General features: G+C 32.0%; 1 protein-coding gene and 1 long non-coding RNA gene across 2 annotated transcripts; both read right to left on the bottom strand.

Moving 5' to 3' along the window:
• Window positions 1–4,037: 4,037 nt before the first annotated feature.
• LOC114311750 (uncharacterized) lies at window positions 4,038–6,575 on the bottom strand (the record flags this gene model as incomplete). Its single annotated transcript, XM_082896862.1, has 4 exons — window positions 4,038–4,266; window positions 5,837–6,010; window positions 6,088–6,249; window positions 6,444–6,575. Coding segments are annotated over 4 exons (498 nt in total), but the record flags the coding sequence as incomplete, so codon positions are not given.
• A 597-nt stretch (window positions 6,576–7,172) lies between these two features.
• On the bottom strand, window positions 7,173–12,830 carry LOC145804493 (uncharacterized). Its single transcript, XR_014346297.1, has 2 exons — window positions 12,566–12,830; window positions 7,173–7,902 (listed from the first exon to the last, which is right to left on the bottom strand). It is a non-coding gene; the product is annotated as an uncharacterized LOC145804493 (long non-coding RNA).
• Between the last annotated feature and the right edge of the window lie 1,423 nt (window positions 12,831–14,253).

Genomic DNA, 14,253 nt, shown 5'->3' with positions numbered 1-14,253 from the left:
CATGAATGTATACTCTGGACATCCTAGGTGGGATCCCTAGATCCCAACAAATTAGTGGGTACTCACCTTTGGCTTTGTCGAACAACATGATAGAGTCACATCCCTTATTTTTTCAAATAAATCCTTTCTTTGTTAGTTATGTTTTAGCTAATCAAAGAGAATTCATTACAAATAACATTTTTCAACCATTTTTGTTTTTCAAACCATGTCATGAAGGTTGATTTTTTGTGTGATCCACTAATCCAAAATGGATGTTGGATTCCAAACTCACATAATTGAATGTCATGAAAAATTCATAAACTTTGACACTTTGAAAAATGTCAGCAAATTCACATTCAACAAACGTGGGTTGCTCATAATTTTCAATCATCTTTGGCGTAAAATCATGCCCCCCCCAAGTGAATCATCATCACTAGTTTGTGATTAATTCTCAATATTTTATGAGAGGAGTGGTTGTTTTTCTATTTTAGCTACTAATGGCTTATCACTCTTTTCCGTGTTTCGCTAAAAATATGCCCCCCGAATGAACTTTCACCATCATTTTACAATGTATTTTTGATATTTTTTTGAGAAATTGAGTTGTTTTTATTTTTTAGCCATTAATGGCTCACCACTCATTCTCATGTTTGGCAAAAAATCATGCCTCACAAGTAAATTTTCACCACCATTTTGTGATGTGTTTTTAATATTTTTTTAGAGAATGGGTTGTTCTTCTTTTTTGACCATTAATAGCTTATGAAAACCTTCCTTAGTCATTTCATCTTTATGACTTGGTTCTCTAAAAATAGGTATATCAACCCCCCGAGCCACATATCTTGCCTCTTCATGAATAATTAGCTCTCTAAAAGTAGGTGCATTAACCTCTCGAGTCAAATATCTTGGCACTTCATAAATAATTGGCTCTCTAAAAATAGGTATATTAACCTCTCGAACCACATTATTTTCATACTTTAATTTTTTATCAGCCATTATTATGCCTTTTAATTTTTGCCTCCAATATCGAATTACTTCATCGATCACGGAAATTTGGCCTTCAAGTTGATGAATTTTTTCATCGAAGTAATTTAAATCTCTTTGCGTCAAACAATATGGAGATGATGAAATTATTTGAAATATTTGTCTATAAAGAGAATTAATTTCTTCTTTTAGGGCCAAAGTTTCACTCCCGCACTAATAAATTTCATTCTCACAACGCCGAATCATTCTTTCTACATCATTTGTCATGCAATAATGTTGGCAATAAATGGTAGAACCACCACCATAACACTGACAATCTTTAGAAATGAAATATGAGGTATTCCATTGATAATTTGTATCTATGGAAACACTGCCACTCCATTGGCGGTTTGCATCCATAGGTGCACAGGATGTAAACATGCCACTTGAAGGCATGATTCCATATACATCAGTCTACTTCTTCATTCCCATAACTCCAAATTAGAAATGTCCCACCAAGCATGCCAATTTATGTTAGCAAAAATTTAGTTAAGGTCAATCGACAGAAGCCAATCAACAGGCAAAACTTAGTTTTTACAAAACAAAACAAATCAAATCAAACTTGGTTGAGTTCTATGCCTTAAACAAATTAAGGACTTCTTTGGAGGCAATTAAGTAAAGAAGAAAGGAACTGAATTTGTATTAATCAAATGGAATTGTCACAAGTCACATGAACTTAAACAAGAACAAACACTCGAGAAATACACTGATCAATAGAGAAATAGTAACAAGCTATCATTGATCTACTTCTAAAATGATAAGTGACTACTCATAGATAGAAACTACTCCTAGACTGCATGTTGTGAGAGTTGTGTTGGATGTCTTCTCTGTATCTCTCTTAACTTATTTATAGGTTTAGTCACATGAGAGAGAGAGAGAGAGAGAGAGAGAGAGAGAGAGAGAGATGTAATCTAAACCTATGATTTCCTCAATAGGCTATGATTTTCTCAACATGTTATGATTTCCTGAACATCATCCATATCTTATGTTTGACCACCTACCTAATTTCTCCATATTCTGCACAAATCTATCAACCAAATTAATAATAACAATAACAATAACAATAAAACTGATAAAAATAATAAAATATGGCCAACTTAAAAAAATAATTTATGGTATGAATCGACAAGTCATAATAAGTTTAAATTTGGTCACAATTGACAAGAAAATAAATTATGGTGTCAAGAAATGTACATATCATTATTATTATTATTTGTATGCCATGTTCTTTTTAAATTTCATCCTAACTAATATATTGAAAGGGCTGGATGAGAAACCAAAATTATCAACAACGAAGATGCCAAATCAAGTATGAAGTTCATGTGCCACTTGAAAATTCTAATGGTGAAGCAGCTAATCTCCCATGTCCAAGGGGGGAGAATTTCTAAATACACCCCCTAATTCCTTTAGCCAAGCCACTACTTGCGTCCATGTGATTGGGTGTATTTAGAAGCTCCCGTTTTAGAGCCGAACTTTTCATTCATCCTAATAAATGAGAAACATTCAAGAAACCTCAATAATTCTGCCCAAATCCACTTGTATCTTTTATGTTTCGATTCTTTATTTGTCTGTAGTTATCAATTTTTTTTGGTATATAGACAATCTTCTATTGGTGATCCAAACAAAAATATAGACAATCTTCTATCATGAAAGTATAGTAAGTTGTGGCTCTTATACACTATGTTGCTTCTATCATGCACCATGTTGCCTTAAATGGTGCTTGTGAGTTGTGGTGGGTGTGTGTGTGTTTTTTTTTTTTTTTTTTTTTTTTTTTTTTTGGGGGGGGGGGGGGGGGGAATACATTTTTTTGTATTTGTTTATCAATCAAACTTGCTTGATTTTTTAATTTTTTTGTATTCCTTTGTTGTAGCAACAAGAACAATTGCAAAAGCAGCAACAAGAAGAAGTGATCGGGTCATATGATTTTAATTCAAATAATTATCATTTTATTCTTATGTCATTCCATATTAGCAACTAAACCAATGTTTTAAAAACCGGATCGGTGAACGAACCGGAAAAAGGATCGGGTGGACGGGTCACCGGTTCAACCGTCGGGTTGAACCGGAATCGAACCGTGACGTAATAAATATATTAAAATTATATTTAAATAAAAATATAAGTAATAAAATTATAAACTAAAAATATTTAAAATATTAAATTATCTTAAATATTTGTCCTAATATTTTTTTTACTGAAAAATATAATAATATATTTTGAAATATTATTAATTTCAATTTTGGAAGATGAAATCAAATATTTAATATTCTCTCCATATGATTTTAATTCAAATAATTTGATTGAAAAGAGAGCAAAAATTTTGGAGGGATATCAAAATTTCAATATTCCCTCCAATATATTTGATTGAATCTCACATGGATTTCTTGAGTCTTTTTGAAAGAATTTTTTTCTTATAAAAAAGTGAAGACTTTCACAATAATTTCATCAAAGCTCTTAATGAGATTCCTCACAAGAGGAGACCCTTAAAAAAGAGTTTCAAATTAAAATTTTCTTTTATTCTTATATTTTATATAATTGTGAGACCCTTAAAAAAGAGTTTCAAATTAAAATTTTCTTTTATTCTTATATTTTATATAATATATATATAATAAGAAAGAAAGAAAAAAAAAAAAAAGGCGCCGGACCGGTTCGATCAACCCGTGACTGGGTCAACCGGTTTAACCGGTGGGTTTTACCAGTTTTCAATAAATAGCCCGATTTTTGCAATTGGCCGGTTTAAGAGGGCTAACCGGACCGGAACCCCATCCGGTCACCAATTGAACCGGCCGGTCCGGTTCGGGTTTCAAAACCTTGAACTAAACAATGAAATGAGAATGGACATTCTATTCCATTCAATTTTATGTTTCATTCTCTCTCTCATTTCATTCCCACTTCATTCCATTCATTCATACCAAACATGTAAGGGTGATGAAAACCTGTATCTGTAAGATACTTATGTGAACATTTAATTATCTATCTAACGGAAGCTATCTTGTGAAAATATATATACATATATATATATGTAAAATAGAAAAACAAAAAGCTCTCACTAAAAATGTTCTTTTATTGCCATTTATTCTTAAGTTAAAGTAATTGTATATCTTCATCTCTGATATTTCTCATACAGATTACAGAAAAGCAGAATACATACAACTGGTTACAAAGAAATACAGGATGAGAAGCCTCTCTATATATACAATGAAAGAAAGCCCTCGTCAAGTTGTTGGAAGGGAATAGTCCTATTCAGACCCGGACTCCTATCCTTTGAGCAACCTACATCAAGAAATGCAATAAGTTCATTACTATATCATGCCTTTAACATCGTAATTCATTTGTGTATCCATCCCTATTTGGCAATTTGGTTGAGTAAACTTGAAAACTATACATATTTAAACTTCCCCCCGTCCTGATCTACCTCCTCTCTACCTCAATTTTATTTATTAAATATATATACATAATATGTATATAATTTTATTTTTTAATAATAAAATTAAAATATTAAAATATTATACTTAATATTTATTTTCACTCATTTATTTATCATATTACATCTTTTAACTCTCATTAATTATAAATTATTATATATAATATACTATATTACCTTTAATTTTTATTAACTTCTTTATTTTTAAAGCAACAAAATTAACCTCGCCCGTGGGACTCTCACCCCACCCCCGATATGATATGGGGTGGGGGTGGAGAATGACAAATCCGCTCCAAACCCACCCCGTTATTGGCTAACATCACCAATGACCTCCTCCGACAACTACCTTCGACCAACACCTCCCCCAACTGTTTTTATCCAAAATAAATATAAACATGCTTAATTTTTTTGTAAATAAAAAATAGTAAACTGTAAACGTTGCCAAACGGTACCTAAATGTTTAGCAGCAGCCTTGTTAATCTCAACACACACCATGTACACCTTGTAAATAAAAGTTCACCACATTGAAAAATTTTGCCACCACAGTTCACCATCATAAAACATGATACATATTGTATCCTCACAACTATTTTCCAAATTTTGTTTTGTTTATAATCACTTAAATTCACACCCTTTTTCTTCCTTTTTTTTTTTTTTTGTCACTCCTTAGAACATACACTAGCCTAATCTAAGGAGAAAGGGAAAAAAGATCAGCCCCAACACCACATGAAGCTCAAACCCACAATCTCCACTATAGGGATTGTAGACTATACCACTGTGGCACAAAGCCATGGGTTAAATCCACACTAGATTCTCACAAATTTGCCTATCCATTTTTAATTTTATTTGTTTTTTTATTAAGAGTAACCCCTTGACCCCACTTTTGGTGAGACCAAGGTAAAAACGCCAAATAACCATGCGATAAATTTGCCTATCTATGTTGAACATGTATTGGACATGTAATTAACACCAACACAACACTACATTCGAAAAGATATCCTCTTTTATTTTAGTACGTCACTGTGCTCCATAGCAGAATATGAAATACAATTGCAGCTTATCAAAGTTCTTGTATCAGTATTATTCAGCACTATCTAGCCCAATATAACCTACAAAAATATATGTATAACATAGCCACATAAATTTTTACCATTTTTCCCAATCCAAAATAAAATAAAATAATCACGTAGCTTTAGAGTTTTGAGTGATCTCCCCGTAGGGGCTTGTGGGTCTTTTAGCTATTTAACATACATAAATGCAACAAAAGCATATTGAATTCTGAAGCTGTAACAAAGTCAAAAGAAAACAGTTGCTAAATGCAGAGAGAGAGAGAGAGAGAGAGAGAGAGATGCCTAGCAAAAATGCATGTGGCTCATGTAGTTTGCTAACAAGCAGTAGAAGTGAAGTTGTTAATGATACCTCTTTGAAGGAATGCACATCACTTCCCCATAGCCAAGCATCACAACCTGCATCTCTGGCACCCCATTTATCGTTTCTACGATCATCCCCCACATGAACAGCATCCTCAGGCTTTACTCCCAACAACTCACAAGCTTTTATAAATATAGTGGGATTTGGCTTCTCTGCTTCAACCTGTTCGTGGGGAAAGAGAGAAATTGAACAGGGGCATAGGAAGAATGAAAGGAAAAAATAAATAGATCAATACTTACTTCAGCTGATACTGCCACAACATCAAACCAGTAATCACAATTCAGAGCCCGCAAAACAGGCCCCAATCGAGTGTCAAAGTTTGACACAACAGCCAATTTTACACCTGCATTCCTCAGGGTCTTAAATACTTTTTCCGCATCAGGATCACAGAGGTGCCATGCCTTTGGATAGAAACAAATGAAAATTAACTTAAAATTAAGATGGTAAAAGTAAGTAGTTATAAGTGTCAATTAATATATCAGACAAGGTTTGGTTAGCATTTTGGAAGCATTTACCTCACTTTTTATACCAAGGGGAAAAAACTGCATTCAATAGCCCCAAAACAACTGTAACCAATCAAAGCCCCAAAGCTAACCTTTTCAGTGGTATAATAATTGTACAACTCCTCAAAGTACTGAGAATCCGAACAGCCAGTTGAAGAACTGACTATATATTGCCAGAATGGTCTCCCATCGTTAACATATCCGCAATTTAGTAACCACACTTTTATAAATTGTTATCGCCTATTAGAAGAAAATAATATTTTGCAAAATATAAATGGAGAAAACTTTTACCTTTGTAGAAAAGGGGGATGAAACTTTTTTACTACTTGTATTATTGTATACTAATTAAGGGGAACAATGTCTAAAATGTCCCGAGAGTTGAACAGACAAAATGCCCTAGAAGAATTTCAATTAGAAAGTCTAGAAATAGCATCTTACATATCTTCAGGAAGTCCGTGCAAGATGCAATCTTGATAAGAGATAATAAAGTAACTAATATTAAAAACCGATTACCGTAAAAGTTTAAGCCATATAGAATGACGTGATTCATATATTTATTTCACCGTGTGCCCCTCAAACTTTACCATACTCCTCATGAGTGAGGCATGCACATCTATGTTACCTGGACTCTTAAAACTAAATCAAACACTTATCCTACACATCCAACACTTTGACAAGAGTGTGCGCTATGTGTCTCATACTTTCTATCAAGACACTTATATATTTAATAATATTTGTATTTAACACTATCATTATGTATATGTTTTGTTGTATAATAGCTATAAAGGCATAAAATACCTTTTTGACAATGTACGTTAATGTTACGTATAACAACATAATTTTATCTCACATAAACAATTTAAAATATATAAATATGACCCTATTTATGCCGAGTCCGTGTGCCTTTAAATTTGAGATTTGAATCCCTAGAAATGCATCCACACACCGGACAAATGTACCCAAGTCCATGTAACATAGATTCACCGGACACCTGTACCCAAGTTCAGAGAAAGCATGATCTTCAAGAACAATAGCTTCATAGTTCTCTCGCATCTGTTGCCATCCATTGGGATCTGAGGGAATTCTGGCATGTGCTGCTTTCCGATGCTTATTCTCCAATTCAACATTATATAGCGAAGAGATGAATGTCAAACAACTTGGTCATAATAACCAACACAACAACAACAACAATAATAATAACAAATAAATACTCAAAAGTTTTTTAAACAGGACCACCTACTAGATTCTTTTTTCTTTTACTTTTTTGATAAATCCTACTAGATTCTTTTAATATATATTATGCTCCTCTAAACATTATGAGAAAAATAGTATGTACATAATTTTAATTCCTACATCCTTTCATCAATATTCACCCAAAATAAAGCACATACACATCACTCTTACCCTTTTTACATAAATAACTAGATTGCTATACCCTTTGCAGGCACATGAACAAAGGATCCATTGTCCATCAAAGAAGTTCGACCAAATTCAACTCCAAAAGATATAACTTCAATAGCAACATAAAACATTCGATCTTCAAATAACTGCCTGCACCAATACACAACTCAATCAGAATGAAAATTTAAAAAGAAATGCAAAGACGCATACAAGCACAAACATAACTATAAGATTTTAATTTAAAAATAATATTGCTAAAAACATGTCAAAAATGGATCCACGTTTACGGAACTATTTAAGATGGGCCACTATTAGCCCTTTCAATTGCAACTTGAATCCTTCATTAAGGATCCCAAACCCATATATTCTTCCCATCATAATAACATAACTCTTCATAGGGAAATCAAAGGAACTAATGCAGCATATGGTGACCATATTATTATTGCAACCTAAAATATATTAGTCATGTCAACCATATTTGAGAGAGGAGCTGAAGGTCATGCTTGAAAGGAGATGCAAGTGTTGAAGTTTTATATGGAACAAATACAGATCACTGTTCAATTATTTTATTGATCTGATTACAATCCTGACAGATTATCAGACAAATTATTAGGACCTTACAACTTACAAGTAAGATGAATTGAACAAAAACTATATATCATCGATTCTACTACAAGAAGGAAAAACACTAGTAGTAGTGCCTATACCGACAACAATTAGCAGAAATTGGAAAGAGAAAATTAAAACAAATTTAAAGTCACGATACTGTCAAAATGCTGAGTTCAATATTGAACACAGCAAAAAGCAGATGAAGGTTATATATATATATATATGGAAACATTTTAACCGAAACAAAAAGAAAGAAAAACAGTTGGTATGAAATTTAGATAAAACTTAAGTGAATAAAGTTTATCCTAATGAATGATTTGAGAGAGTGAAACCAACAAAAATTATGTATACCGGTATTTTTTCTCATTAATTCATTCTTTTTATTTAGTAAATAAATATTGTGGGATAAATATTATGGAACACAATTAAAAGCTCAAGAGTCTAAGTCGTACATGGGTTTCACATATGATGTACATGGAAAATTAATAGACCTAAATTGGCATGAGATGCATTAGTATAAAAAAATAAAAATAAAAATAAAAAAAGGCACACAAAATTCACCTATAAGTTTTGACCATCTCAATGGACAAGCCCATTTATAGTCTTAGCATTTGCTAAAACCAATACTTCCCATATGTGTCATATATTGTTAAAAAGCAACTTCACAATTACAAATATCCAAATGCATCATATCTAGTGTTGTCAATATCTTGCGATTAGCATTACATTTCTTACGATTCAATACTTTTTAGAGGTAAATCAATACTAACATCAATAATTATCTTAAATTAAATATATCTTACTATAAATATAAGATACATGATGCAATATACGATACGTAACATATGATGCAATACATATGTTACATGAATACTTAAATTTCTTTACCAATTTTAAAAGAAATGACCTTATTTTATGTAATTAATATTGATTGACAGAAACTTTCATTAACTTACTAAAAAATAGTATTTTGAGAAGAGAACTGTACTTTTTATTTTGTTTTTTCTACTTTTTTGGCAAATATCAACTTGTATAGTATTAAGTATCTTGTGTTATTGATTTATGCCTACTTACACAATTAAACTTAAATGTTTTCTACTATGGACAAGCTATTTGAGAACTTGAAAGGTCTAAATAAAATATTAAAACTTAATTTGCGACTGAAAGACAATATGTACAACATACTACACAATTACTAAAAATGGTATTTGAGGGAAAAATTGATTAGAAATTTGATAAAGTACTAAAATGCTGTATTTTTTTTGTCATACTCATACATAAAAAAAACTCCGATCTGCGTTTTATATGTAATAAATAAATGTGGATACATGCATATCTTTGATTGAAGGAACTTTACTCATAAAATTTTAAGAATTATACATTGTTTAGTGTTTTATTCTCACAAGCAATGTTATTAAAGGTGATAGGCACAACAAGGCGCCAATGTCTCCTGGGACCTAGGTGCAAGGTGCAAGGTGCAAGGTGCAAGCCGAGGCATAAGCCTCACCAGAGTAAGGCACACCTTGGAAGGCAAAAAAAAAAATAATAAACAAAAAATTTATATAAGCAAATAAGTTAGGGTTTAACATAAGCAAATTAAATATTAAACATTTTAAAACATAAATTTTAACAAACACCACTATTTTAACATAGACAAGTGAACAATATTTCAAAGTTCAACATAAAACACGAACATCCATGATCTAAATTTCAACCAACAAAATATTTCAAGTTTAAGCATTCCAAACATCAAGAAGAAGAAGAAGAAGAAGAGCAGCAAAGAAGAATAAGAAGAGAAAAAAAATATGAAAGAGAAGGGGAGGGAAGAAGAAGAAAAATAAATAAATAGATAAACAGTTCAGAAAAGATGGCAGAAGAATGAGGAGGAGGCAACAAGGCAAAGAAAAGAGAAGAGTAAGGATCTGCTAATTTTCATTCTGTCGTTTATTTGGGGCTGAATGCCTAATGCATTAGCATGTATACTTAAGAGCAATCTGCTGTGGCTGAACCATATTAAATCAATAGTCAAATTTCAATCAAAGGAAAATAATAATAAAAAGCCCTCAAGGCCTGCATCTTGGGCCAGGTGCAAACCTAAAGTGCAACCTATTGAAGTCACCTCAGTTGGAACAATGCAAGACGGTTTGTGTCAGGATGGGACTTGGGCCTAGGCACGCTTTTAATAACACTGCTCACAAAATATTTGTTTTTAATATAACTATATTTACTTTCTACCTATTTTCCAAGGTGTTAAAAAAAAACTTCCGATACACGATATGTGATTCAGAAAAAATTAAATAAATAAATAAAAATACAAGATTCAAATCCCAACTTGACAACTATGGTCGTATTCACACCTAAAACATGTTTTTTCAAGAGAAAACAACATAATTATTTGCTTTACTTCATTAATTACAATACCCATTAAGTAACAGGACATTAATAGGCAAAAGCTTTTACTATCTGATCAAGAAGTAAATTAGTCAGTGGTCATAGACACGGCAAAATCAGAGCCGTGGCGGTGTCAGACACGGGGACACGCCGGGGACACGGGGACACGCCATCTGCCGTGTCCCTTTAATTTAATTGTTTTTCTTGTAGGGGACACGCGTGTCCAGATCTGGACACGATGTGAGACACGGCAAGGAGGGAGAAACGAAGGAGAGAGTGTGAAGGAAGAGAGTGAAGAGAGAAACCTGTCGAAGATCGAAGATCGAAGGTCGAAGCTCCATGAATCCAGTCGAAGATCGAAGATCGAAGATCGAAGATCGATGCTCCAAGCTCCATCAAAAGGTCGAAGCTCCATCGAAGCTCCAAGCCCCAGCCGATCGCGATCTGTCTCTCTCTCTCTCGCCTTCACAATCTGTCTCTCTCTCGATCGCGATCACGACCTTGACCTGGACCTATCTCCCTCTCTCTCTCTCTCCTTCTCTCCCTTCCTTGCTTCTGACGTATGAGGGTGTAGTTATTATATAATAACTATTATTATTAGATCTGATCAAAAAAAAAATTATTTTATAAAAAAAAAATTTATTATTATTATATATTATATAATAGTTATCATATAACATATAATATATTTATAAGATAATATATACTCATACATATTAATAAAAAAAATAAACACATGTATGTAAAATAAAATAAAAAAATTAATTATTTAAAAAATATAATAAATAAATAAAATAATTAATGTGTATTAAAATAAAAATATTTATAAAAAAATTAAAAAATTTGCCGTGTTCCCTGCCGTGTCCGTGTCCCTATTTTTTAGAAATTGCTGTGTCCCGTGTCCGTGTCCCGTGTCCGTGTCCGTGTCCGTGTCCGTGTCCGTGTCCATATGCGTATCTGTGTCCGTGTCCGTGTCCGTGTCCGTGTCCATGCTTCATAGGTGGTTATAGAGTATGCCATGAAGAAGAATTGCACATGACACTTTCGAAGTAATTTCAATAAAATAAAATGGTAATATGAACAGATAGAAGCACCCCAGTTCAATAATCAGCATCCTGTTTCCAGAACGTGGCACAACATTTTCCCAATCCACTTAAAAGCTTACCATATGAAACCCTAAAGACGGCCTCATTAAAATTTTAAAGCAATTTTCATCTTTAATTACTTTTTCCTAATGGCTTTACCGGTCAAAAAAACATGATCAGTTTCTGTTTTGGCAGGTACGCCTATCTAATTTTCAACAAACCCAAAACAAACTGTGCACACATGACCATGTCTGTGCTTCATGAGCTAATGCATACATTTGAATCCAACAACTGGAAACCTACTTTCAATTTGCACATGTAAGACAAACAAACCAAACCTAAAGATATCCAAATACCCCTCTTAAACTAAATAAATTCAGAACCACGTGCATTGAATTGAGCTTAAAAACACAATACAACCAAAAAACACAGACAGAGGATAACAAGGTACAAGAAACAGCAAAACAAACAAATATCTGGTCTCAAAGACATCAACATATATCTCTACATTTCCCAAACAGCTAAAAAGAAAGTAACACAAGCCAATCAATCCATAAACCTTTGAAACCCTAATTCTTACAATCCCAACCAACAGATCAGACCTAAATTAACCCAATACGCAAAAATCGATTTCGAACCAAACCCACAAAAAAAAAAAATGGAATAAATAAACATCCAGATTCAACAAAAAAAGAAAGATACACAAATACATATATATATATAGTTACCTATTTTGAATTAGATCTGCAGAGATCTCGTCGCGCAAGGAATAGAGCTGTGTAATGGTTTTCCGGCGAATTGATCAGCGATTCTGAAAGAGAGGGAGACGAGAACCTGCATGAAGGTAATGAAGAGAGAGAGAGAGAGAGAGAGTCAATCTAGGGTTTGGTTGGGTTGTCTTTTGAAGCCATTCCTTGGAATGAAGATGAAAAACAACGTGAATATCATCGCATGACTTGTTTGGGTCTTTTTCTTGGTTTGGTCCAGGCGGCTATGACCCCCAAAATTCTTATCAATATTTTAATATTAATATTAATATTAAATATTAAATAAATACTCTTTTATATATATATATATATATATTAAATAAATACTCTTTTATATATATGTATATATAATACTCTTTTATATATATATATATTAAATAAATACTCTTTTATATATATATATATATATACATATGTGATTTGAATTTTATGTAATTTTGTATAAATTGTATATAATTGATCTTTATTATTTTAGCTAGTTCTTGTGGTTTAATTTTAACAATTTTAACCTTACTTTTTTTTTTATTTCAATGTTGACGATTTTGATGATATTAAGATTTTTTGAAGAATGTATTTCAACTTTTAGATAATTTGAATTTTATGTCATGTTCTAAGAATTATATAATTTCTCTTTATATTTTTAGTGGGTTTTTAATTTATATTCTCATGATTTCAATTTTAACTTCACATTATTATTTTCATTAATGTGGTTTTAGATTTTTAACAAAAACTAATTATATTAATATTATCTACCTATCTATATCTATATATATTATATAGTAAAGGGAGATTTTTAATGAGGAGCCTTGTGAAAATTTCAATATCTCAAAATAATTTTTTTTTTATATTTTTTTATTTTAAACAATTAAAAAACTCTTCATTCGATCTTTCATTTAATCATACAAAAATGGGAAATTTAGTCTAACATCCCTCTCTAACTTTTAGTAATAAGAGAAATTCACAATATTTCTTTTTGTAATAAGGTCCCTAGATGAATAACTAGTTTTATGTATAATCTTAACTTACATTCCCTCGATCCAAAACCCTCCCTACCGATTCTCTCTCTCTCTCTCTACCTCTCTCTTTCCTCGTAATTTCCTTCGAAACCAAAATCACCATCTTCAAACCCATCAACGAAGAAGAAGAAGAAGAAGAAGATGTTTGTGAATTAGTCTATGGAGAATAATTGTGGATTCATGTCATGCGAGAAGCTAGATCGAATGGCGAACTGGTTGTGCAATACGGTTTACATCTAGATCAATCTAGTTTGCAGTTGACATTCAATTTCTATGGTCACTAGCATAAGGCACAAAAAAAAACTAATCTTCATGTTATTTTTTTCTTTCAAAATGCAGTTTCTCTATTTGATACAGTCTATAATTGGAGCAATTATTATGTTTTTCTCACATAAAATACATTTTTTAGGTCTTGAGTACTTTTTTATTTGATAAATTGTTTATATTTTACTCTTTCATGATAACGAAACTGCATTGAGTTTTAATCTTGTGCGCATTATTTTGGATAATATAAACATCTTAAAATCAGATTAAGCATGACTATAAAAAAACTTCAATCCAAATTTAAACACCTTAAGCGTTAATTCAAAGAGCTACTTTTGTTTGAAGTATATTAGTTGGTCTACTTTTGAA

The sequence above is a fragment of the Camellia sinensis genome, chromosome 12, assembly GCF_055761805.1.
Source record: "Camellia sinensis isolate YWXY chromosome 12, ASM5576180v1, whole genome shotgun sequence".
NCBI lineage: Eukaryota > Viridiplantae > Streptophyta > Magnoliopsida > Ericales > Theaceae > Camellia > Camellia sinensis.
This window is presented reverse-complemented; position numbering and strand designations above follow the sequence as displayed.